At 36.7% G+C, this 22,627-nt stretch overlaps 3 protein-coding genes across 4 annotated transcripts; 2 read left to right on the top strand and 1 right to left on the bottom strand.

The window, feature by feature from the left end:
* Positions 1-203: 203 nt before the first annotated feature.
* Positions 204-8,468, bottom strand: LOC112561743 (carbohydrate sulfotransferase 15-like). The gene is made up of 9 exons (XM_025234405.1): positions 8,287-8,468; positions 7,905-8,121; positions 6,520-6,631; positions 5,676-5,892; positions 5,215-5,313; positions 4,968-5,124; positions 4,425-4,587; positions 3,879-4,026; positions 204-3,703 (listed from the first exon to the last, which is right to left on the bottom strand). Exons 1-9 carry the CDS (start codon positions 8,327-8,329, stop codon positions 3,450-3,452), a joined length of 1,410 nt encoding a protein of 469 aa, XP_025090190.1. The 5' UTR covers positions 8,330-8,468; the 3' UTR covers positions 204-3,449.
* A 45-nt stretch (positions 8,469-8,513) lies between these two features.
* On the top strand, positions 8,514-13,099 carry LOC112561745 (myelin P2 protein-like). The gene is made up of 4 exons (XM_025234407.1): positions 8,514-8,709; positions 9,388-9,566; positions 10,114-10,233; positions 11,106-13,099. The coding sequence occupies exons 1-4, from the start codon at positions 8,625-8,627 to the stop codon at positions 11,160-11,162; spliced, it is 441 nt and encodes a 146-aa protein (XP_025090192.1). The 5' UTR covers positions 8,514-8,624; the 3' UTR covers positions 11,163-13,099.
* Positions 13,100-15,289: 2,190 nt separating this feature from the next.
* LOC112562970 (ras-related protein Rab-18-like) lies at positions 15,290-22,330 on the top strand. Of its 2 annotated transcripts, none has more exons than XM_025236615.1 (4): positions 15,290-15,669; positions 18,828-19,415; positions 20,570-20,678; positions 20,892-22,330. In XM_025236615.1, exons 2-4 carry the CDS (start codon positions 19,214-19,216, stop codon positions 21,205-21,207), a joined length of 627 nt encoding a protein of 208 aa, XP_025092400.1. In that variant the 5' UTR covers positions 15,290-15,669; positions 18,828-19,213; the 3' UTR covers positions 21,208-22,330. The 2 variants fall into 2 exon arrangements, with proteins under 2 accessions (XP_025092400.1, XP_025092399.1); XM_025236614.1 differs by lacking the exon at positions 15,290-15,669 and adding an exon at positions 16,015-16,451.
* Positions 22,331-22,627: the final 297 nt, after the last annotated feature.

Genomic DNA, 22,627 nt, shown 5'->3' with positions numbered 1-22,627 from the left:
AGTCCGAAGCTAAACGCTTTTCGCTAGAGACTCTCGGGGAGGAGAAATCAAAGCGAGTTCACAGCTCAAGTTTTCGCTTCCTCGTGTGCCGCCATTAAGCCTCAGAAGTAGGAAGATAGCTTTTGTTTTTGGGGTTTGGGGGGAAAGGGGTGAACTCGATCATGCTGACTGCGAACGACTTTCACATTCTTGCCTCTTCAGTATTTTTTTTTTTTTTTGATGGGGCGGCTTCCCCCTTGCCTCCTTGGTTCTACGCCCCTGCAGGATGTCAATTAACAATCTTTATTACAAGAACACGACCGTCAGGTTTGTATGATTTAAGCATGTAATACAAGTTCATGATTTGAACACCGTCGAGGTCTGTACAAGTTCCTATAGCAGTTTAAAGTCAGAACATGCTTTACGGATGGGAGAAGCGGAAGAGGAATCGGACCAAAAAAAAAACAAAAAAAAAAAAAAAACAACAAAAAACAGTGTTATGTTTGCACTGACTGGATATGAAGATTGCATGAGTGTCGTAGTTCGGACGGGGAAGCTGTGAGCATCATATAACATATAACTATGGCATCAGAAAGCCCATGAAAAAGTTTGTTTTAAAGCACCTGAAACGGTTGCTAAAAAATTCCCTAAAAATTGTTCAGTACCAAATTGTTTGTTACGCTTAGACAGGAAACTGAAAGTGGAACAAATATTGATAATTATATAACATGCTCACCTATACTGACATCGCCCACCCTCACAGCTCTACCCTCTCTCTCTCACGTACACAAACAAACAAATAAAAATACAGTGGTTTTCCTTCTCGCAGAGGTGAATGATCCATGCACACTGTGATGCTCCAATATACAGTATATATACACAGTCTGCACATATGCATAGGCTATTAGTTTGTGATACATGAACTGAGGTACACAAAGAAGCTCTCCTAAAATGCTCTTAATATTTTTCAACTGTAATTTAAAAAAAAAAATGCAATAAAGCGCAAACAGATGGTTGCAATAATTTATTTTTATAAACATACGACTTCTGTAAAAAATCGTAATGAAAATTGACTGTCCTGCACTTGTGTCAGTGAAATAGTAGTCTCTTTCAAAATGTTCTTATTTTATGTGATTTTTGCAGAAAATCATATGTATAGGGTAAACTGTCGACCAGAAGCAGTCTATTTTAAAAAGGTACTTAATTTATTTTCAAGATGCAATTTTTGCTTAAAAGTCGATCATAATAGAACTCAAACTGTTGGTGGTGAAGTCAGGTTGGGAAGGTAGTTGTAATAGGGATGACGTTTACATAGCGAAATGCATCCATGAACATTTTTCGTTGTAACTAAGAGGGGTACCGTCATAATCAGGACGGTCTTAATAGAGAGTTTTACTGTAGTATATTTATATGCAACTGAGCTAGTTTTAGTCATATCTGCTCAGCTATTAGTTTGCTTTGGGTGGATATAGGGGAATGAAGAATTGAACCATTGTGTACAAAAGAATGCGTGCACACGCACACACATCAGGTAGGTGCAAATATAACTGAACAACGTCTCGCATCAACACTTAATAGACACAAGTGAATGTGGACAAAATGTGTATAGTAATATGCACTCATGCACAGAAGCATATGCACATGTGTACTCAATAAATTATGTTCAATTTTAATGTGATCACAAAATAAGCCAACCACATAATGAGAGCCAGTCAAAATATACATCACAGGGCTTGGCAAAGTATATGCAAAACTTATATATTTATCTCTGTTTCAGATTTTGCTTTTTAAGCACAATTTAATACGGCACATGCAGATAACAAAGTGCTAAAAAGCTCAATAACAGTTTGAAACAAGATCTTTGGCAATCTTGGGGAGTTATAAAATATGCATGTATTTTATGGCTTTTAACATGAAGACTAGCATGTTTGCTTTCATATGGTTAAGTACAGCAATTGTACAAGAAATAACATTGAAGTGATACATAAAATAAGTACTTTAAACACCAACCGGTTGTTCTGCCATAGGAACTAGCTAAAATAAACAGTAAATGTATTTAGTGATGCAAAAACACAGCACTCCACTGAATATCTTGACAAAATCACATAATACTGCCAAATAAGACTAAAACTATAAACCATAGGTAAGGTTTTATATTCTTACTTTCTTTCATAGCATGTAGTTGCATAAAACAATGACACAAATTATAAAAGAATGCGCCCAATGTACTTTACTTTGTTTTCAAAGAAGGGAGGTAACTGCATCAACTGAAAAATTAAATTTAAAAAAAATTAATTACTGGGTAACTATAAGTTTTACTTCAGTAACTATTTAAAGGCATAATTTTTGATCAAAATAACTTTTATGTTTTGATTTAGTGGTGGGAATACAACTAAAATACATACTGGAAAGGCATTCTGTCTGAATTTTTTTACATGCTATGATGTAACCTGTATGGTGGAAATTGTTGTGAAATCCACTTTTTCCTAATGATCTCAAAATGTCTTCTTGGTGATAAGAAATGCTCTGGCAGGAAGAAACCAAGCAATTTTCCTTTAACAAAAACATTGCCTTTTTACATCATGTCTTGCTAGTGTACACAGCTTTGTAATTAGGGAGCTTAATCATGCATTTCCTGTGAAGTTGTCCCATTTTCAGACAAACAAAATTAACAACGATTTGACACAGATATATCTTTGCTTCCCATTTCCTTTGTTTTTTGATATTACTCCACTTCTCTAGCATGCACATAACGCTTGCTTGGTTCCATTTTGTATTTCCTGGAGAAAAAAAATTCCTCATCGCTTGATGTCTGTGAGGAGCCACTGAGGACTAATGCCTAAACTAATACTGTTAAGACAGCTTGTATACATACATGCACACAGTCTTTAAAGTGTTCTTCAGGATTGACGACCACAATCCAAAGGGATCAATCTAAAACAAGGGGAAGTAATTTAAAGATCTTCAAAATCCACATACATCTTTTTTTGACTTTCCCTGCATACACCAGCAACAACTGATTGTCTCAAAATGTCATCCAAAACATTTTCTTTCCAGGCTTTTAAAAAGTATAAAACCGTTTACTCTCTGTAAGCACATAAATATCATCATACAATTAAAAACAAGACTTCATGGAAGTCAAATATACAGGTTGATCACATGCACTAACAAATGAAGCGCCAAAATTTATTTTTGTAAAGATATAAACATCTTTTTGGCATAATTCAAATACAAAAAGCATTGAAAACAGGGGCAAGAAAAGTTTAGTTACAACCTGAACACCACGTTCACAAACATTGTACAGAAGTAATAATTTGGCATAATTTGCTGATGATGATGACAACAATGACCAGTTCAAAATCACCAGTGAGTGAAGGATACTTTATATAACAAAATATCAGTTTTAAAATATCCCAAAGATTATGCATCCAGTAAATAACAACAAAAGCCATAATCACTAAGACAATGCATTAAGGCATGATACTACAGATTGCACAACTGGTATTGCTTGTACCAATAAGGAAAAAATAAAATGCATGGCTATATTTCTCTCCATAAGTAATTTTGATTTTCAACACTTCTGCAAGCTGCTCATTAAATGGTGCATAAAACTTCTGAAGCAACTTTTCTGTGGCAGGCAGCATAGCGCCCACACTGTAATGGCGACCACGATTGGACACAGGACGGGAGGATAATTCTTGGAGAGCATATTCTGGCATGGGTGCTGAAATGAAAATGTGATTTTCAGCCAGTCTAAACTATGAAATAGTTAATGAAAAGTACTACATTGCTAAGATTTTCTTTTCTGTTCCTCACTTTTATATAAGCAACATTTTTATTATTATAGTTTGCTGAAATAACATCCATGAAAAGAAAATAACTAAAATGTTTCTACATACCAATCTCAAGAAATTCAAACATGCTGGACAGGTGGCGTGGAATATTCTTAATGTAGTCCTCAAATCGGACAACATGAATCTGTTGTTGTGGAAATATTCTCAACCAGTCGACCAAAAAGACCACATAAATCCCTTTCTCTAGTCGAAGCTATGATAAAAGGGTAAAGTTTAAATATTAAATCAATGCTGCTGTCATGAGGAGAAAACATTCACATTCACAAAAACCATTCTGAAGTCACGGTGAAGTCATGCCACATAATACACAGGTAAAACTATTTTCACTACAACACACCAATTTTGAAGAGCACGCAGTAAAAAAAAAAAAGGTTAAATACAACATTTTTTTTCCTGGGACCGTTTGCCATCAGAATAATAAATAAAATGAATGATTCCCACACATATAACAGCACCACATTAAAAAAAAGGCCAGTTTCTATGACAGAAGGTGAAAGGATTATAAAATCCTTCTACAGATAGATCTGGATGTCTGTGCATGGTTATGGAAGTGCTTGCAGTGATATAGAGAATATAAGAGCACCCGCTTACCATGGAATGACTGGATAGTGAAATGTTGTAAACACAGCTACGAACACCATACTTTTGGAAACAGTTGTAGTAACGCTGGATATGCCCAACTGTCAAGTTATGGAAATGCTTGGGAGAACATTGTATTCCTTTGTCTGCCAGTGTCAGGTACTTGGAATAAATACTGCAGACAGGTATGTTTTGTTTGTAATCAGCATGATACATTTTCAAATGAGACAAAAAGTATACAGCAAAAAAAAAAAAATTATTTTAAAGATTAGGTCTTCAGCAGAATTTAACAATATCTGGAAAATTCCGAATGATCTTTATAAAGTGAACTGTTTACTGGATGTACTTAGGCTGACATTGCATGGGTATTTTCAGCAAACATGAAAGAGCTATCTTCAGCAAATAATAAGTGAAATTTCTGTTGCCTCATTAACATTTAATAAAAAGTATCAACCATGAGCTGGGTCTCCAATGGAGGCATCTTTATAAACCTGTTTAAACAAGTGAGCGATAAAAGCTTTCAATAAGAAAACCCTGGTAATTCTGTCATCTCACCTGTGGATGGGGTTTCTGAGGCTAATTATTATTTTTGCCTGTGGAACAAGGTGGTGTATCATAGATGGTACAACAATCCGAGGTTCAGTGCAACCTTCATTACCTGGGTAACGATTCCAAAAGTAATTGCGCCAAAAATAAGTTGGCGAGCCATCTCCTGAAACAAAGAATATTTGAGAGAGTGGATATGGATATGGATAAATGAAAAAAAAATAATTTTTTTTTACAAAAATAGAAAAAAACTTACCTATTATTTTTAAGGAATAGCCATTTCCCTCAATATCTCTAGAAATATTTCTTGCAGCTTCTTCAAAGTTGGACACATACCAATTAAAGGAAAATTCGTCTGCAACAGAAGCATTCTTATACATCAAAACAGTAAAATAAAATTTAAAAAAACCAAAAAACTTCAAGAATTTTATTTAGCCATAAACTGCATATTGCTTTCTGAATAATCAAACTAGTTAGAAATTGATCTGGCATACATTTGTCACTCATCCTCTTTTTATTTTTAGTCAGTTTTAACATTAAGTGTTATAACATATTTCAAACTGAATGTTTTTGTTTTCCTTTTTTGAAACCAAAGTATGTTAAGTAGGATGGAGTTTTGTACCTGTATGGGGGACTGGTATGTACCCTAACACAAACACAATTAGTCTTAGTCTTTGTAACCTAGGTACTTTAAAAATTAAAAAAAATCCTACCAACCTTTTGTGTATCTGCGAATATCAAACCACCGTAGTTCTTTGATCTTTGGTTGAACTATCTGAGGGTGTTCCATGAGGCGAAAGAAAATATCAGTTGATCCAGATTTGCTGACACCAGCCAAAAAAAAGTAAGGGACACAGTTCAGTTGTCTGGAGGTATTATTTGTCATTCTCCACCAGCATGGGTTCTTACTTTGAGAGATATAGAGGAATGGCCCCTGAAATGATATGTTCACAAGCTCAATAATAAACTTTTACCAATAAAAAAAAAAAATATATCATGGTTAATCTACACAATGGAGTGTAGAACAGAAAAACAACAAAATTGACTGAGATAACTTCATAAGGATTTTAGACAGACAGTACAGTTCTTGCCTTAAATATGGTCTGGTTAGTAGAAGAGTACAAAACTAAGTCTATTGCTTGCTAAGGTGAAGAATTTAATGATTGTCATGTATGCTTCTTCATAAAATATGAACACCTCATGAGCAGTAGAGGGAAAGAGTAAGAGCAAGAGGAAGATATAAGATAGAGAAAAGGGACCAGGGGTAGGAAAATGGGGGTGGGGGAGCTAATATAAGAGTGAGAGAAAAATACAAAGGGGACAAAAATCTGTGTGTGTGTGTGTGTGCATGCATGTGGACTAATTAACCCATATCCATGGTTGCCTGTTTACAAGCATATGTAGAGATAGAACTGTTTACAGTTTGTAATTTGCTTTTCATCAGCCCAATTTTTTTTTTACTATGCATATTTGACCAAACGTAAGAGTTTATTAACTTTTTTATTTTTATTTTTTTACAATATTTTTATCAAACAGCTTTACTCAAAAAAGTAATTCTTACCACAAACCCATCTCTGTATGACGGAGATGATGGCAAAGCTTTTATATTTGTAATACATGCTTTAAACAGTGGTCTGTCCCCTACAAATTCTTCAATAGGAAGAGCCTTGTCTCTGAAGCAAAAAGAAAAATATCATCATATAACATTTCTCACACTGATCTTGTGACAGCAAAACTGAACTTAAATTTTAAATTATTTAATACATTTAATGTACAATTTGATGTTATCATGAAGTCTAACTTTGTTTGACCTAGTTCCATAGACAGTCTCTATCAAATTTCATGACCATCATGGCTTAAAAATCTCTGAAGTTTTATGCAAATAGTGTTTGGTGGAATGAGAGACTAAAAGAGAAAAAAGAAAAAAGTGAAAGAGAAAGAAAAGGGAAAAAGCGAAAGAGTGAGTAAAAGAGAAGGAAATGAATGATGTCATATGTAAATGTCGATGAAGACATGTCTGATGTATACAAGCATGTCTGATTTGCCTGCAAGAGAACACTACTAATACTATAGAAATACAGGAACCGGTTTTCATTAAGTGCATTCCACTTAGTAAGCACTACACTACACACTTTGTGTGACAGTTTATATTACATACATGAGTCATTTTCCAGTGTTTATGACCCCAAATTTTATCAGTCACTGTTGAAGAGCTTAACTGCCACATTATTAAATGAGAAACTTTTAGCAAGTGGGCAACAGGAAGTTCTACTATACATATGTTTGTAAAATTCAAGCAAAGTTACATCAGAAATGATTTAAAAACTAACAACAGAATTAGACCAAGAAAAGTATTAATGCACCTTTCACATGATAGCCACTTAATGCAGCTGATCATTTACTAGAAAAAAAATATATATTAGTATTGCTGTTCACTAATAAGTAAACATATTAATTATATACTATAAATACTTAACAATAGCAATAACAACCGACTTTATTAATCCCAACGGGCAATTTAGATGGGAGATGTGCCCTGTTTTTTCAAAATATATGTACATGGGAAAAAAAAAAAAAAAAAAAACAGCAAAAGTATCGATAATTTGTTTGCACTTTTTTCTGTGTTCCTTTATTATCCTGCTCAGCAAATTATCAATGAAAAAAAATTCAAATATACACCACTAATACGATTAATGTTATATTTCTAAATGCAATTGGGTGCACTGAAGGTATACAAGTAAATGAGTTTTGAACATGGCATAGACAGGGTAATATTTTCTGCTATTCAGTAGACTCAAGGTGTTTGATAAGTATAGTATATATTTTCTTTTTGCTTTTAAATAATTTACTGACGACTATACAAGCTCGTATAATCATTACGAATGTCATATTATCAGTTTTAATCAATCGTATATTCAGAAGAAGAAAAAAATGATGTCAACTCACTTGTTCACAGGATACAATAATGTCTGAGGTTTGCCTTCAGATCGTTTTCCATTATATACTGCAGTCTCTAAAAATTGTCCTGCCTTGCCTCTTTCGTGCCTCTCCTTTTCTGGTCCAGGCACAAACTGCAGATGGGACCACTGGAGCGACAGTACAATACTTGCACCTGCCAACGCTGCCAGTAACACGGTCATGCGCGTTCGGCTCCATCCCATGACTAAACAAACAACCAAAACATTTAATCGCATCATCTTAAGTCTGAATCTTATAAAAATCCACACCGTCTACCACTCATAAAAAAATCAGTTCCAATCTATAACTAAATCATTGCGAAATGACGCACTCAGTTACGAAGCTCTTCGCCATCAACAAGTCCTCTTACCAGTATGCTGATTCCAGCAAATAAACTTGTGTCTCTCTTTCATCCAGCAGCCCTCGACACTGCTGCTGTTCTCATGTTTCTGCTCTGCTTGACATGTCGCTGCTCAAAGACACTGTGCGGTTTGTCTACCCCGTCTCGGAGTGGTGTATACCGCACGTAGACCATGTCTGCACACAAGTAAATCTGTTTATCTCCCCTGCGGTGAGCCAGCTGCCTTACCTCCCCCTGCGAGTGGACTCGACCACCATCATTTTTAAAAACACAATCTCACACAAGGGGTGTGTCGCAAACCTCACAACATCGTGAATTCGCAAAATTCAGAGAGACCTGTGTTTACAATGGTTGAGGAAATTAAAGAAAAATTCAGCGGAAAGTGGAAGTTAGACCACAGCGATAACTTTGATGGATTTATGACAGCGATGGGTATATATAAATTATTATATGCATTTAAATGTTTGTCGCAGATTGTAGTATAGTACAGACGAAGTTTGGGAGAGTGAGAGATGACCTGAATATATATTAGTGTCTGTGTGCTTTCTTATAAGTGTCACCATATTAACTTGTTGCAAGCTGTCACAGAAACATTCAAACCTGTTGAAAAGACATATACGTAAAGCGCAATTCAGAGCAATTTAATTAATGAGAGCACATGCATAGATTAATCGTATGTAAACTGGAAGCATGAATTTAGTATAAGTTTATAAACACGACTCTATCCTGACAGGCATCACACCTAAAGAGAGCGTACATTAATTGTTACACGATATAAGCATCACCGCCTGATCGATCTTTACTACAATAAATATAAAAAAGTACTCTGAATACAGTTGAACAGACGAACTCATGTCATCATGTCTCATACAGCCTAGCTACCCCTTACCCACACATTCACTGACATTTGAGTTTGTGTGCGTTCACTAAAAGTTGCTTCGTCATCATGCCTGTCCGTAGTAATAGCCATATGACCATATCAAATATTATATTTCTTGTGATCACTTATATAGCATTTCTTCTTCACACCATATGTTCAAATAATGCGTAGATCGACAGCTTACTATATATAAGCACATTTAATTGATTCATCGTTGTATGCAATTGCAGGTGTAAACTTTCTAATACGTAAGATGGCAGGGATGGCCAGGCCAGAAAATGACATTCACGTTGAAGATGATGGGACTATTGTCATATCCACGAGCAGCACGTTTATGAAAAATGAACAAAAGTTCAAGCTAGGGGAAGAATTTGAAGAGATCAACAATTTCACAAAGACGAAATTTAAGGTACAGTTTAAATAAAAATTCTGCACATAATGCATAGAAAAGATGCATGTGTACACTCAATGCATATAATTAAGTTTGTTGGATGATGCATTATTTTGTATGCAGGGACATTTCTTAAGCTTGAAGCCTTTTTGCCATAAAAAGAGAAGGAGGTGATGGGGAAAGGAGAACAAGTTTTGCTTGCAGTGAACAGTAAAGAATATGCTAAGCAGTATATAATTAATTATATGAATAATAAATCACAAAAGTGTTTATCAAACTGAGTGTTGATGCAGGCAAAAGTGTTGATGGCTGGCCCACTGCTTAAAATTATGTGTGCATATGCATGCAAACATGCAAATGTAAAGTTATTTTTATTTAATTGTTTGTACTCTAGCTATGACAAATTCAGATAAGGAATTTTTAGACAAGAGGTTTGTTGACACACATGACAGTATCTTTTCACCTGTTAAACTGCTGCCTGCTGTGCATTATTTGTGACAGTGTATTGCAACAAACAAGGATCAGTCAAATATTTACATATGTACTGAATGTTTCATTTTGTTAGAATATGCCAACCTATGAGAATGGTTGCTTGAGGATTGTCCCAACACCAGTAGATCCAGTGAATACCCCGTATCCAGAATATGCTGAACGTGAGCTAACAGATACTGGAGATATGTGTTTGGTAAGGCAGCAGAGATCTTGATAACTTTTACACTCATTACAGTGTACTAAGCCTTGTGCTTCAGAATTTTCTTTTTTTTTATCATTAAAATACTGATGCATGATCTTAGTTGATTTACATTTTAGTCAATTGATAATATTTATCAATATGTAATATTTTACAAAAAATTTTAGACCTTAAAGAATATGACAGAAGATGAAAGAAAACTGTTGAAACATAAGCATCCCTTGATTGTCATGGCTGTTGGAAAAACAAACACTTCGAGAATATTTAATAGAATGATCAGTCATTAGCAAACTATCAGAAAAGATAAGAGATTATTATAGTAGAATTAATTAATATACTTTTATTTTAAAGCTAGACTTTTACTATAAAATAGTCATCAAAATATATACATATACAGATACTATGTTTCCCCCAAAATAAACCCTAGAATCATTTTTCAGGATGCTCATGATATAAGCCCTACCCCAATATAAGCACAAGTTCAGATCATCAGCCAGACAGACAGATTTTGTCTGTCCATTAAAACTCTCCAAATGTATTGAAGGATAAAATAATGATATTAATATATAAGTAAAGTTATGGCAATGTTTCTGAGGAAGAAGATGACTGTATTAGAATAAATGTAGATTTTTGTACATAATAAAATAAAGCCTACTCTTTTTGGAGGAAAAATTATTATAAGACCTGCTCTCATTTTTGAGGAAACATGGTAGTTTACATATTTAGGTTTCAAATGCTGTGATGTTAGGCCTAGTTTTCTTGTAAGCAAGTACAGTTTTAAGTCCAGAAAAATTCTATGGCATTTACAGTGGTTAAAACAACAAAGCAATATTGTGCCTTGACTTACAGCTTTTGTGTCTGCACAGACTCTGAAAGTGGGTGATGTGATCTGCAAGCGCTACTTCAAGAAGATTGACAGCTAACGGAGCATGGCATTTGCCCCTATACAGGAAATGCTTTATGCAACTGGAGAGGGATTTTCCCCTGTCTTTGAGTACATTAGCTGCAAGTGGAGTGGCAGTTTAATGCTCATGTTTTGAAAAGTCTGTTGTATGTGGCAGGAGAGTCACCAGTGTAATGATGAAGTTTTAAAAGCAGATCTTGCAATATATCAGTGCTAATAGCTGCACGCATAAATATTACATGCCACTTGTGAGTCAGTATATCATGTGCATTTATTTCAGTTCCATAGGTTTTCTGCTGCCACAAGAGATTAGAGGAATTCACAGGCATTACATTTTTTATTTCAATGTAGTGGCTTTAAAAAAAAAAAATGTTTATGAAAAATTATAGAGGATAATTTCTAAGTGAGGAGATTTACCTGTATATTTCTTGTATATGCACAATGCTCATTTAATCTTTTTTTATAAAGTTTATTCAATTTATACATTTTTCATACATAATTTATATGTATTTGTAAGTTATAGCTGCACCTTATGTAGGTTATTTGCCTGCAGTTTCTCTTTGGTTAATGGTTTTTGAAATGGCTGTTTGGTTTATGTGGAAATGGTTATGTTAAAGACCACTCTATCATTACAAATACTTTGTGTTTTAAGTCAAGGACAAAAGAGTGCTGGAAGCTCTCAAGAGATGCCTGTATCTTTTTATGATTTGCTGTCTCACTGTGTTTTCAAATGTGCCTAGTTTTGCATTTTAGTAAAGGGCATTTATTGCACATTTGTGATTGGTGCCATATTGTTTGCGTGATTCTAAATATTTAGTAATACAGGGTTTGAAATATTGATTTTAATAAAAGGTCATGTAATGAAATTATCCTGCTCGAGCATTTGGTTAACAAGATAAAATAGAGTCCATGTCAATTTAGGTCAACTGTGCCTTTTTTGTAGGTGTCATGTTGTTATCATTTCATGTGAGACTACATATAAAATTCCAAATCACAACCATTTCCATTTATCCCAGGGCTTAATATCCAGTGCATCTCTGGACTAGAAAAGTCTCTTACTTTCACTAGCTATAACAGATACTGTAGGTGTTGTCGCTGTTGTCCAGCTGGAGAATTTATTATATTTTATTTTTAGTTTAGGATCGTGCAATTTTTTATTTTATTCATTGTTACTTTTTTATGGTAGCAGTTTTTAATGTTTGTGGGGAATTTCTGTGGCATCGGCCATTTCAACTTTTAAGTGTTGTGGACCAGTGCTTTGTTGAAAAAAGGTACAGTAGTATTTGTATTATGGTTAACAGCATTTGCTGCCGACAACATCAGTATATTGTAATCATATAACAGGCCACAAAGAGCTATCAAGGTACATGTACAGTACATACATGAATGAACTCATCTGTTGATGACTTTATAATAAAACGTGGTGATTTGATATTTTCAGCCAATAATTTCATGTTGGCTTGGGTTAACTGTTGTCTAAACAATTTTGGGGTTGCAAACTCGAAGGACATTCTATGAGAAGTCAGTGTAGACTAATGCTACACAGTGGAGTGAATTCTTGTTAGCATGCTATGAAATGTTTCTTCAGAACCTGTTTTTTTATTTCATATTTTTGAGTTGTTAGCAAAATTTTATATTCAGCCAGTTGCATTTGTGGGCATTTAAAACTCTTTTATGGGTATATTGTGTATAATTTAACTTAAGTAATGTAATATTACTGCATCAGCTTTTCCTAAGAAATATGAAGCTGTATTATGAGATTAATAATTTCATGACAAATGCGGTGAAGCTTAAGCAGCATTTAACAACATTGGTTGCTGTATATATGTATGCCCTAAAGGGCTACATTCCCTAAAAATTTCTTCATAATCTCTGATGACCATAGAGATATCAGATATATTGATAGGCATTCACATCGTCTTTTGCCAGCAGTAAAGATGCCCATGCAGTAACCAATTTCCTTTTTTTCATTGTACATTTCATGATGGAAGAAAGTCTTAAATACTTCTGCAATCCATCCCAAGACCAAGAGAAGCATGTGTCTTTACTATGCACAAGGAAGGAATGTATGTCATCTAAAATTTACTAACACTTTCATATACAAAAGTTCGTACAGTTCATAGGGTGTTCAAAAAAAGGTGATAAATTGAAACTAATGGATGGGGTTAGCCCCACCACATGCATAAATCCTTATTAATATGTCACGCTTGTGCACATATATTCCGGTATGCATTAAGGCAGTGTTGCCCAACCTTTTTGGGCCTGGGGGCCATACACATTTAAATTCCGACATGCGTGTGACGGGCCGCTTCACCGCAAAAATACAAAAAGGAAAATAAAATAGAGCAGATACTATTTTTTTTAGAAACAAGTTGTACTTACCATTAATTATGTAGTAATTAGTGGGATATTTGAAGTTTTCCAAGAAGCAACTTCTGAATGTCCGGCTGCATCGTAGAGACACCAAGTCGGAGCACTGAATCGAAATGTTCGTCCATCGAAAAAAAGATTGAGAGACGCCCCTACGTAGGGATAAACACTTCTTCTTCCCTTTTGCTTCGTTTTTTTTTTTTTTTTTTGAAGGTTTTTTTTTAATTATTATTATTACTAACATGCCGATTTCCTGCACTGAGGGTAGAAGTTTCGCGGGCCGGATGAGACCGCATCGCGGGCCGGATATGGCCCGCGGGCCGTAGGTTGGGCATCCCTGCATTAAGGTATGAACACCAGTGCATGCATGCAATCATAAATGGTTTCATCCTTTGTGCATCTGTATATATGCAGCAATACTGGCATCATTACTCACATCGAAGTAAAATGCCTAATGCAAGTAAATGCATGCTGTGACTAAAAATAGTATTCCAAAAATGCGTTGCACAAATGTATAACTTCAAAATAGGTAATCAAAGCATTTGCAGTAAGAACACTCTGCTATCTTGCATGATGATGTTCTTATGCTGGTTGTGAGTTACATGTGATTCAAATAAATCCTCCTTCTGTTTCAAGATTTTGTTGGTTAAAAAACGTGGTTGCTTTTTAAGAATGAAGAAAGACAAGTGAAAAGAATAATCACTCATGGTAGGAATGTGGGCTTGATCCAAATTTTGAAAGAAATAATTGATCATGCACTCAAACTAGTCACAATCACACAGGAGGCGGCCTTAGCAGTATGCGGGGCCCTGGGCAAGTGTGGAGCGGAGAGCCGTCGGTGTAGGCTATAACCTTATAATCTATCGCATGGGTAACCTTTGGCATAAATGCTCTATCTCAGCTCATTATCTTGCCATCTGTTATCTCACAGACATTATCTCTTGACAGACTTTAAAGAGATTCCACCACAACCCCTGCCCAAAAGGTCACCACTAGGGGATAATATTTCCTCATTTATTTCACCTCTTGCCTAACATTTGTATAGATGGATGGCGGTGACATAACAAATCAGTACTGTAATTTTAACTTTCATCGAATTTCAGTCAGCATTTGTAATTAATCTTAATGTGTCATATGAACGTTCTGGGAAAATTTTAAGCAGGGTAGAGAAAGGTCAGTAAGAAACAACACCTTAGGTTAGACTGCGCAACTCTCTCTTTTATCTTGTGTATGCGGGTACGGGTACCCCGGCCAAGTTGAAACGCGCGCGTGTGTAGATGTAGTCAATATTCTCGTATAGTTCTCTGCAACTCGTTTTTTTTCTTTATACATAATTGAGATCGTAATTTTGGTATTTTTATGTGTATACTTGTGTTTTACGCGTGTAGGTGTTCCTAGGTGACAAGTATTTGCCAGCTCTATGAACATATAGGTTTTTTTTTTCCTCCCAATGCTTGTGCAACAACAAATTAAATAGGGCTATTTCTGGTAACACATGTCCCCGATTGCATGGGGACGTCTGGCTTTGTTGTCGACTTCCTTGTTGGAAGATCAAAAAAACAACAGTTGTCTGTTTGTTTGGGGGTATTTTTTGTTTTGTTTTGTTTCTGCGTTGCAGTTCCGCATGAGTTCACATCTTCATTCACTGTATTATAGTGTTGTGTTTGAAGAGTTTGATCTTTGGCAAAGTGGTATTGTACCTTATATATATAGCTGATATATGGGAAACGGCAGAGAATGTCTGATGCAGAAGGGAAGTTGAGCCAGCAATTAACGCTGTATCACGGCAAGCCATATGCCACATATGTAGAGAAAGAACAGCGTGCCCGAGACGAGATCCGAATCCAGGACAGCCAACCCTCGCTGTATCGCCCAGGGAAATGGGGCCACCAAGTAATATTTAGAAAGAAAACGTGGTCAAAGCAGACATTTGAAAAGACTTTTTTAAAAAAATTCCCAGATAGCATCAATAGGGGCACATAGCTTTCAGAAACACAACGTGTGCATGTGAGACGAGCTCAGAAAGAAGGCCGGCAGAGATCGGATTACAACGAAAACACTTTGTTTGTCTACTCCGGTGTACTTGATACCTGTATTTGACATACCTTACGTCTGTAAATTCCATTTGTTTGGCGTTGACATCCACTTCAACTTCTGTAAGTTTTAAAAACTTGCTATGTAGTTTAAAACTTGTTATCTCGTTTTAACAACTGGAATGAGCGACATATGGTCACTCGTCTCTTCTTTCATAAAAGTTTCTATGCTTTCAGTGGACGAACTGGTCTACATGTTCACATGAAGGTATAATTAAAGTTCTGTATTAGAGGTGTGCGTACATGGTTCTAAGGTGTTATTAATATTTTTAATTATGAGCGGAAAATCTCACGCATGGGCCATGACTCCCCCGCCTTTTTCTTCCTCCATTTGTCTTGGAATTGAGAATTAGAATTTTCAACATTTCATGCAAGGTGAGTGCCGAATGAAAATTCAGTTATACGCTTTAAATTAGTCTTTAACACAGACTTACATAGATTGGCAAACAATTATTGTCATTGTGATTCTTTTCTCTTAGGTTTGATAAATATGTGAATAAACGTGTCTTTGCTTCCTCGATCTCGAGGGGTTGAATCTCATAAAAGGTTTTTAGAACCTGTATCTGCTACAAAAGAGAAATTCTTGCCACGCTATTGGTAGATCGCTGTCGATAGGAAAACACACCCATGGCTCAAATCCAGGTCGTTATGACCGAATACAAACGCAACGGCGGTTATTTTTGTCTGCTCCACCGCCTCTATCCACCCCTACATTCATTTCGCCGCACCCAGCCACCCCTCTCGCACCCAAGTTTTCTCATAAATACATTGGTGGTGTACAAGCACACGGTAAACACTCGAAACATTTCAACCGTATGGGTGTCAAGAGAACTTCATCAGTGGGGGTGAGTAACATGTTTGATCTCGTGAAGTTAGTTCACTGGTTTTATGAAGCTTATATGCGGTCCCTTCCCAAGTTAAATTCAGAGAAAAATGTAGGATAGACAGTGTAGTTATTATTACATCCATACAAAATAAAATAAATACATGGAGATATACTGTAAATTTTGGTCTATTGAGCGCACCTGTATATAAGCCACACCCATTAAATTTTGTAAAAAAAATATATGTATACTTTTTTCACTGGTTTACAAGCAGCAGATATCTACAACTTTAAAGCTGCCTCGCAGGCATTTCGGCATGACGAGGATGTGTTCTTCAGCAACTGATCTGAATGCTTCAGTTGTATGCGGCCTTGATTTAAAAATCTGAACAGTTCACACTGTAACAACGTTAACACCTAGCACAGTGGTTGTCAAAGTGTGGTCCGCGGACCACTAGTGGTCCATGGGCAGAAGTCAGGTGGTCCGCGGCTGATAGTCGTCATATGTCAGCAAAGTGATGTTTAAAGAGATGTATTCCTCGCATTAATATTTTAATTACAAAGAACGAGGTAGTTTTATGTCAACTTATTACTATACTACTGTCACAAAAGGACATTTAGTTTTGAATTGTAATGAAACAAATGCGGTAATTTAAATTTGAAATTCATAGTACAGAGTGATTTTTAGGCCTTGGTGGTCCGCCATATTTTTTACTTAAGTAAAGTGGTCCGCGGTCCGAAATACTTTGAGAACCACTGACCTAGCAGCTCATCTAAAAAAATTAATTGCAATCTGAAAAATCCAGAAAAAAATTCCCACTCAGGTTTTAAAGCTAGGGAAAAGTGGCGGCTTATAGTCTGAAATTTACAGTATATTTTCTCAGCAGGTGCTGGGTGTGCAGTTTGTGTCCTCCTGCACAGGTGCGAAACCCACATAACAGACAACATTTGTAGTGAAAAGTCCGGTTTCGTGTCACTGAATAGGGAGTTCCGCTTCCCTGAAGGGACTTGCGTTAGGATATTGAAAACCACGGTCGACTGCACATCGACATGGGCGAGGTTGAACCGGATACAAAGTGTGGAAGAAATTCGTTTATTACAGATTGCGAAATCACTGACGTATTTGTCTCGAAGGTTGGGGAAAGCAATGACAACACATTCACTTCCTCTGTGGTTTGTGTGTATGTCACATGTATATTTTGTTGATGTCTTGGCTTTAGCAGACAACAGGATCAGCCTGACTATAACACACACATAAGTATTTCTGTAAGAGCACTCGACGATTCGTACGTGTCAGTACCTCACATTAAGAGCTCTCGGCAATACTTACTCTCGCTTTATTTTTTTCTTTTACTGTTTAGTTTCAGATTTTTGGTGTGCAGGAAGTTGTAAACTGCAGACAGTAAAGATACTAATGTTAAGTAACAACATGTATTCTTATTGTCAAATATCGGTGCAACAATATATAATGAAAACGACATTTCAACCCCTATTTTTCTCTAGTTACAATTTATGTACGATGTACAAATCTATAAAGATATCATAATTTTAACATTCCATCTTTAAATTATTTCAAAATATAAAGTCGAGTTCTGTTAACAAGTTTGCTTTTGGAATGTTGGAGAATTATTTTTAATAATATCCGGAATCTGGCAGATTAACAGTTAATTTATATTCTTTTATTGGACTGAAAATGTAGCACAATGCACACCATGAAATGTTTTACTTTGAACTTTTTATTACTGGTAATAATATTATTCACATTGAAACATTTTCATATAAAAATAAATATGATGCCCCTGTATAGATATCAAGCTCTTTGTAGGGTATACACATTTTATGAACATTTTAAGCGTAAAATTAATGCAGCAAACAAAATAACAAAGGTAAAAGCAACAGTAAATTAAAACATTATCAAACGTGTCAAAATATTTAGGTATTCTTTCTCTAAACGTAATGAACACAGAAGTCTTGTAAAGTGTCAGGCAGTTTTATGAATAATTTATATTAATAATTACTGGTCTCTAGTAAACCCATCTTCAAAAGCAGCCGATAGCGTTTATGTTTATTTGTGCGTGGCTGCCGTTATTTTTAGGAGAGGGAAAGTTATCGTTATAAGTCGCTGTATAAAAAGCTGTTTGTGTCCATACCTCGTGACCCAATCATCAAGCTTTATCTCATATTCGATAAGAGGAAGAGAGGAACTCCTTTATTTTTCTCACATTGTGGTCTGTTGTCTTCTCCTATTCGTGTGACATGGTCACAGAATCCCCCTACTCAGTGTATTAAAGCATGCCGAAACACCTGCCTGATTCGGGCTAATAGAGATTTGCTATTTGAACTACCAATTCACTATCCACGGGTATCGAAGACACTGACCACAAAAGTTTATTTTCAGGTGTACCAGAGGACTAGAAAGCGCCGAATATCTACAATCTGAGAAAACACAGAGAGAGAGGGAGCACCACAAGCCTGAGGAACAGCGATCGTCGCCAAGAACACAACAGTGCCTGATTGATGGAGAAACTGGATATCTAAATAAAACTAAGAAAGAAATTGTTTCCATTTACAAGGGAAAATCCGTGATCCGAGAGGACAGGTGTCTGATTAGACTAGAAACATGGAGCTTGTTGATAAGAGAACTACAGCCCAGCCATAAGCGATGGTAGTAGTCCTAGTAAGTGAACTCTTCCAACTCTGACAACAGGAACTGGAGTCTTGGAAAAGCGACTGGACTTTGCTCTGCAGACGTTTCGTGAAGTGAGGAGGAGCAGGGAGTGACCCATGGCTCGCTACGACTACACCTTGAAGATTATTTTGCTGGGGGATTTCACAGTCAACAAAGGGGCGCTAATGCGTTCGCTGGGGGAGCTGACCCCCACCCGGGAGGTGTGGTGTCTGGAACCGCGCAGAATGGGACTTCTGGAAATGGTGTTTGTGCGCCCTGACGACAGAAAAGTCAGAGCAAAAATTCAAGAAACGGGAGGTACTTTATAAAGTGTTTTAAGCGCATGATGTAATTTTTAATGAATTAATTAGCTGACGTTAATTAATTACTTTGCTCTGGAGGTCTAACGTCTTCTCACATTTGAATTGGCTTTTGTTTTTGCTTTGTTTGTTTGTTTGTTTGTTTGTTTGTTTGTTTGTTTGTTACGGGAGGAATATTTCTGACTGGTCTCTCATCAACATTTTTGTTGCTGTATTCATTCAGACCTCAGCAATCGTTGATTATACTTTCGTGATTTTCATTGATTACGGGCTCGCCATCAATAATGAAATAGTTTTTGCTGCCTTCTGCGCCGAAATCGCAGATGACTCACTGTTGACAATTAAAGTTAGAGACGACTAAGAATGTTTATGAATTTATTTTAACATTTGCTACGAGGAATATATTAATAAATTTATTACAAAAAGTTAAATATCGTTTCAGTGCGCTAAACACGGGTGGATAATTCGCACACTATTTGGGGTGCAGCGGTCTCAGTATTAACATTATGTCAACCACATGTTGATCGGGGTATGTCGGGTATCTCGCAAGGGTTTTCCGTCTTGCATGGTACAACAAAATATCAAGTGTTATCAGTTATGTGTGTGTGTGAGAGAGAGAGAGAGTGGAAGAGAGAGATTTACAAGAAAGCGGGGCTTCCCAATACGAGTCAAATTAATGATAATATCATTTTAAATTTACTTTAATGGAATGCATGCGATGAAGGTTTTGCTTATTGACTTAAACATAATTAAACCGATTTTAAAGTAAAATGTCTAGTGGTGGTGGTGGTGGGGGGTTGTTTTTCCAATGATTGGACAAAGCTTAGTAAAGATATTATGTCCCCAAATCTGGGGGAGGGAGACCCCTTCTTCCGCCTTCAAATAGAACCATGCACAGATAAAGGGCAACATCGTGAGGTCGTAGTTGAGATACGTTCCAGACTTTTCCACTGGCCTAGGCCTTTACAATGGAAACGTTTCCATGTACTGTCACTGTCCTCTTTCAGTGCAAAAAAAAAAAAAAAAAAAAAAGTGTCACTCATAAACTTTTCAAATCTTACGAAAGTATTAGATAATCACAATATTATAGATCATATATAGGGGTGTAGATACAAATCTTATGTGCTAATATTATGTATATCACACAATCAGGACAAGAACGCTTTCGAAGTGTCACATCATCCTTCTACAGAGGAGCCCACGGTTGTCTACTTTTGTTCGATGTCACCAAAAAAGCAACTTTCGACGGTATTTCTGATTGGTAAGTTTTTCAATTGCACTTGCTTAAGAGAGAGAGAGTTGGTGGGGGGGGGGGGGGGGGAGGAGAGAGAGAAGAGAGGAGAGAGAGAATGTATGAATGTGGAATGGGAAGGGAGGGCGGGTTCACAGTTGTTTCCACTCGATACTAAGTAGTTACCGCCTCGCTGGTCTAGTAATCTAATAATTCTACTTGTCCTTTACCTGTCCTTGACAGGCTGCAGGAACTGAAAAATCAAGACCATTGGGAAGAAATGGTGATGGCGCTGGCCGGCTGCAATTGTCACGTGACTGGAAATCAGCGTCAGGTGACTTTATCAATAGCTCAAGAATTCGCCAATCACTTGGGACTGCCTTACGAGGAAATCAGCGTTGAACACATCTACACTTTTGTCGACCTCCTGGAAAAGATCATCGACAAGATCCTTCTGAACGCCTCTCGCATTCCAACACTATCCACCTCCATCTTGCCGCTGGAGCAGAAAATGGAGGACAAATCGAAAGAAGAGTCCAAAGGAAAGTGTGGGTGCTGATGCTGGTGGCATCTGTTGCAGCTGCCAGTGTCGCTAGGTCGGCGGCAGTATTGACCCCAGACATTGTATCTCCACTATGCAAGGTCTTTGATATTGATAGACATAGTTCCGCTTGTCGCCAGACACACAGTATCCCCATCTACAGGGATCGCTGAGTAAATGCCGGAACTTGAGAAATTGCTACATTGATTTTTATTTTTTTAAGGTTGAGATGAACAGTGTATACACTACAGACTGCCGTGGGCTAGGCTGGCTATGATACAGGTGCGCCTTGAACAGTTTCTACAAACAACCAACTCAGCCATTACCTCGCCATACTTTATGTAATGCCAGTCATCGTTTACCCATGCCTGTAAATGATGTCATTGATGTCTCTTATCTCTCAACCTTCTCTCTGTATTATTGTTACATTACTCACTCATAATTGAAAGATATCTCCTCTCCCTTTTTACATCCCATGATGTGTTAATTATTCAAAATATCTACTATATATTTTGATGATTTTTCATCTGAAGTCCTTTCCTTCTCAAAAGGGTTGGTGTGGCCCTACTTTAACGGTGCCTGGGGTTAAACATGGAGGGACACATCATCCTCTGGATTTGTTCCTCTCTGTGTGTGTGATAGCACGCTTATGTTTGGAGAGATTGTAGGCCACTCTCTCTCTCCTCTCAAAATGTGACTTTATTTTGCTAACAGGTGTTGGTAAGCAACAGATATATACTGGTCAGAAACAATTTTGTAATAACCTTTATTTTTCTGTGATGAAGACTACTAGAGTTCAGTCTGTATTTTGTGTCAAAGGGAATGCGAATGTGTGTCTAGTCCCTGCTCACTTCATCAATGCTGACACTGTGTAAGACAAGCACAAAAAAGATGACATTGTGCAATGTGTGCAAACAATGTTGCCATGACATTGTGCAATGTGTGCAAACAATGTTGCCATAGTGCAAGATACACATTCAGTGGTGGCACTGCTTACGATACTCTCATTTGATTAGCATTACGATATGCTCAACTGATTAGCATTGATCAGAATGAGTTGGTTTAGTATTACAGTCTATGTCCAGGATAATTATTCTTGCAATTCGCAAACATACATTGAATAAAATAAGTGTAAACAGCCTTCAAGATTAGATTTTAGTGATTTTTTTCGATTAGGACTGAAACTGTATTGCAACACAAGTACATTACAGACCATATATTGTTGTTTGGAGAGAGGTAGACTGCGTCCCCCGCCCCAGTTGGATTTTACACTGTTGTCTGATCTTGTTTCGTGTGCATGCACGCACTCAACACACCTTCGAGTGCGCGTACAGGATGACAAGGTTTTATGCATGACGATGGCTGTAAAAACCCTTTGTGCACAGGTATGGCACACATTATGACAGCCATTCAGAGGCAACATAGACCCTAACGATCT

Source organism: Pomacea canaliculata, linkage group LG4 (assembly GCF_003073045.1).
Source record: "Pomacea canaliculata isolate SZHN2017 linkage group LG4, ASM307304v1, whole genome shotgun sequence".
NCBI classification, from domain to species: Eukaryota; Metazoa; Mollusca; class Gastropoda; order Architaenioglossa; family Ampullariidae; genus Pomacea; species Pomacea canaliculata.
Note: the sequence above shows the minus strand (reverse complement) of the source record. Positions and strands in the feature narration are given on the sequence as shown.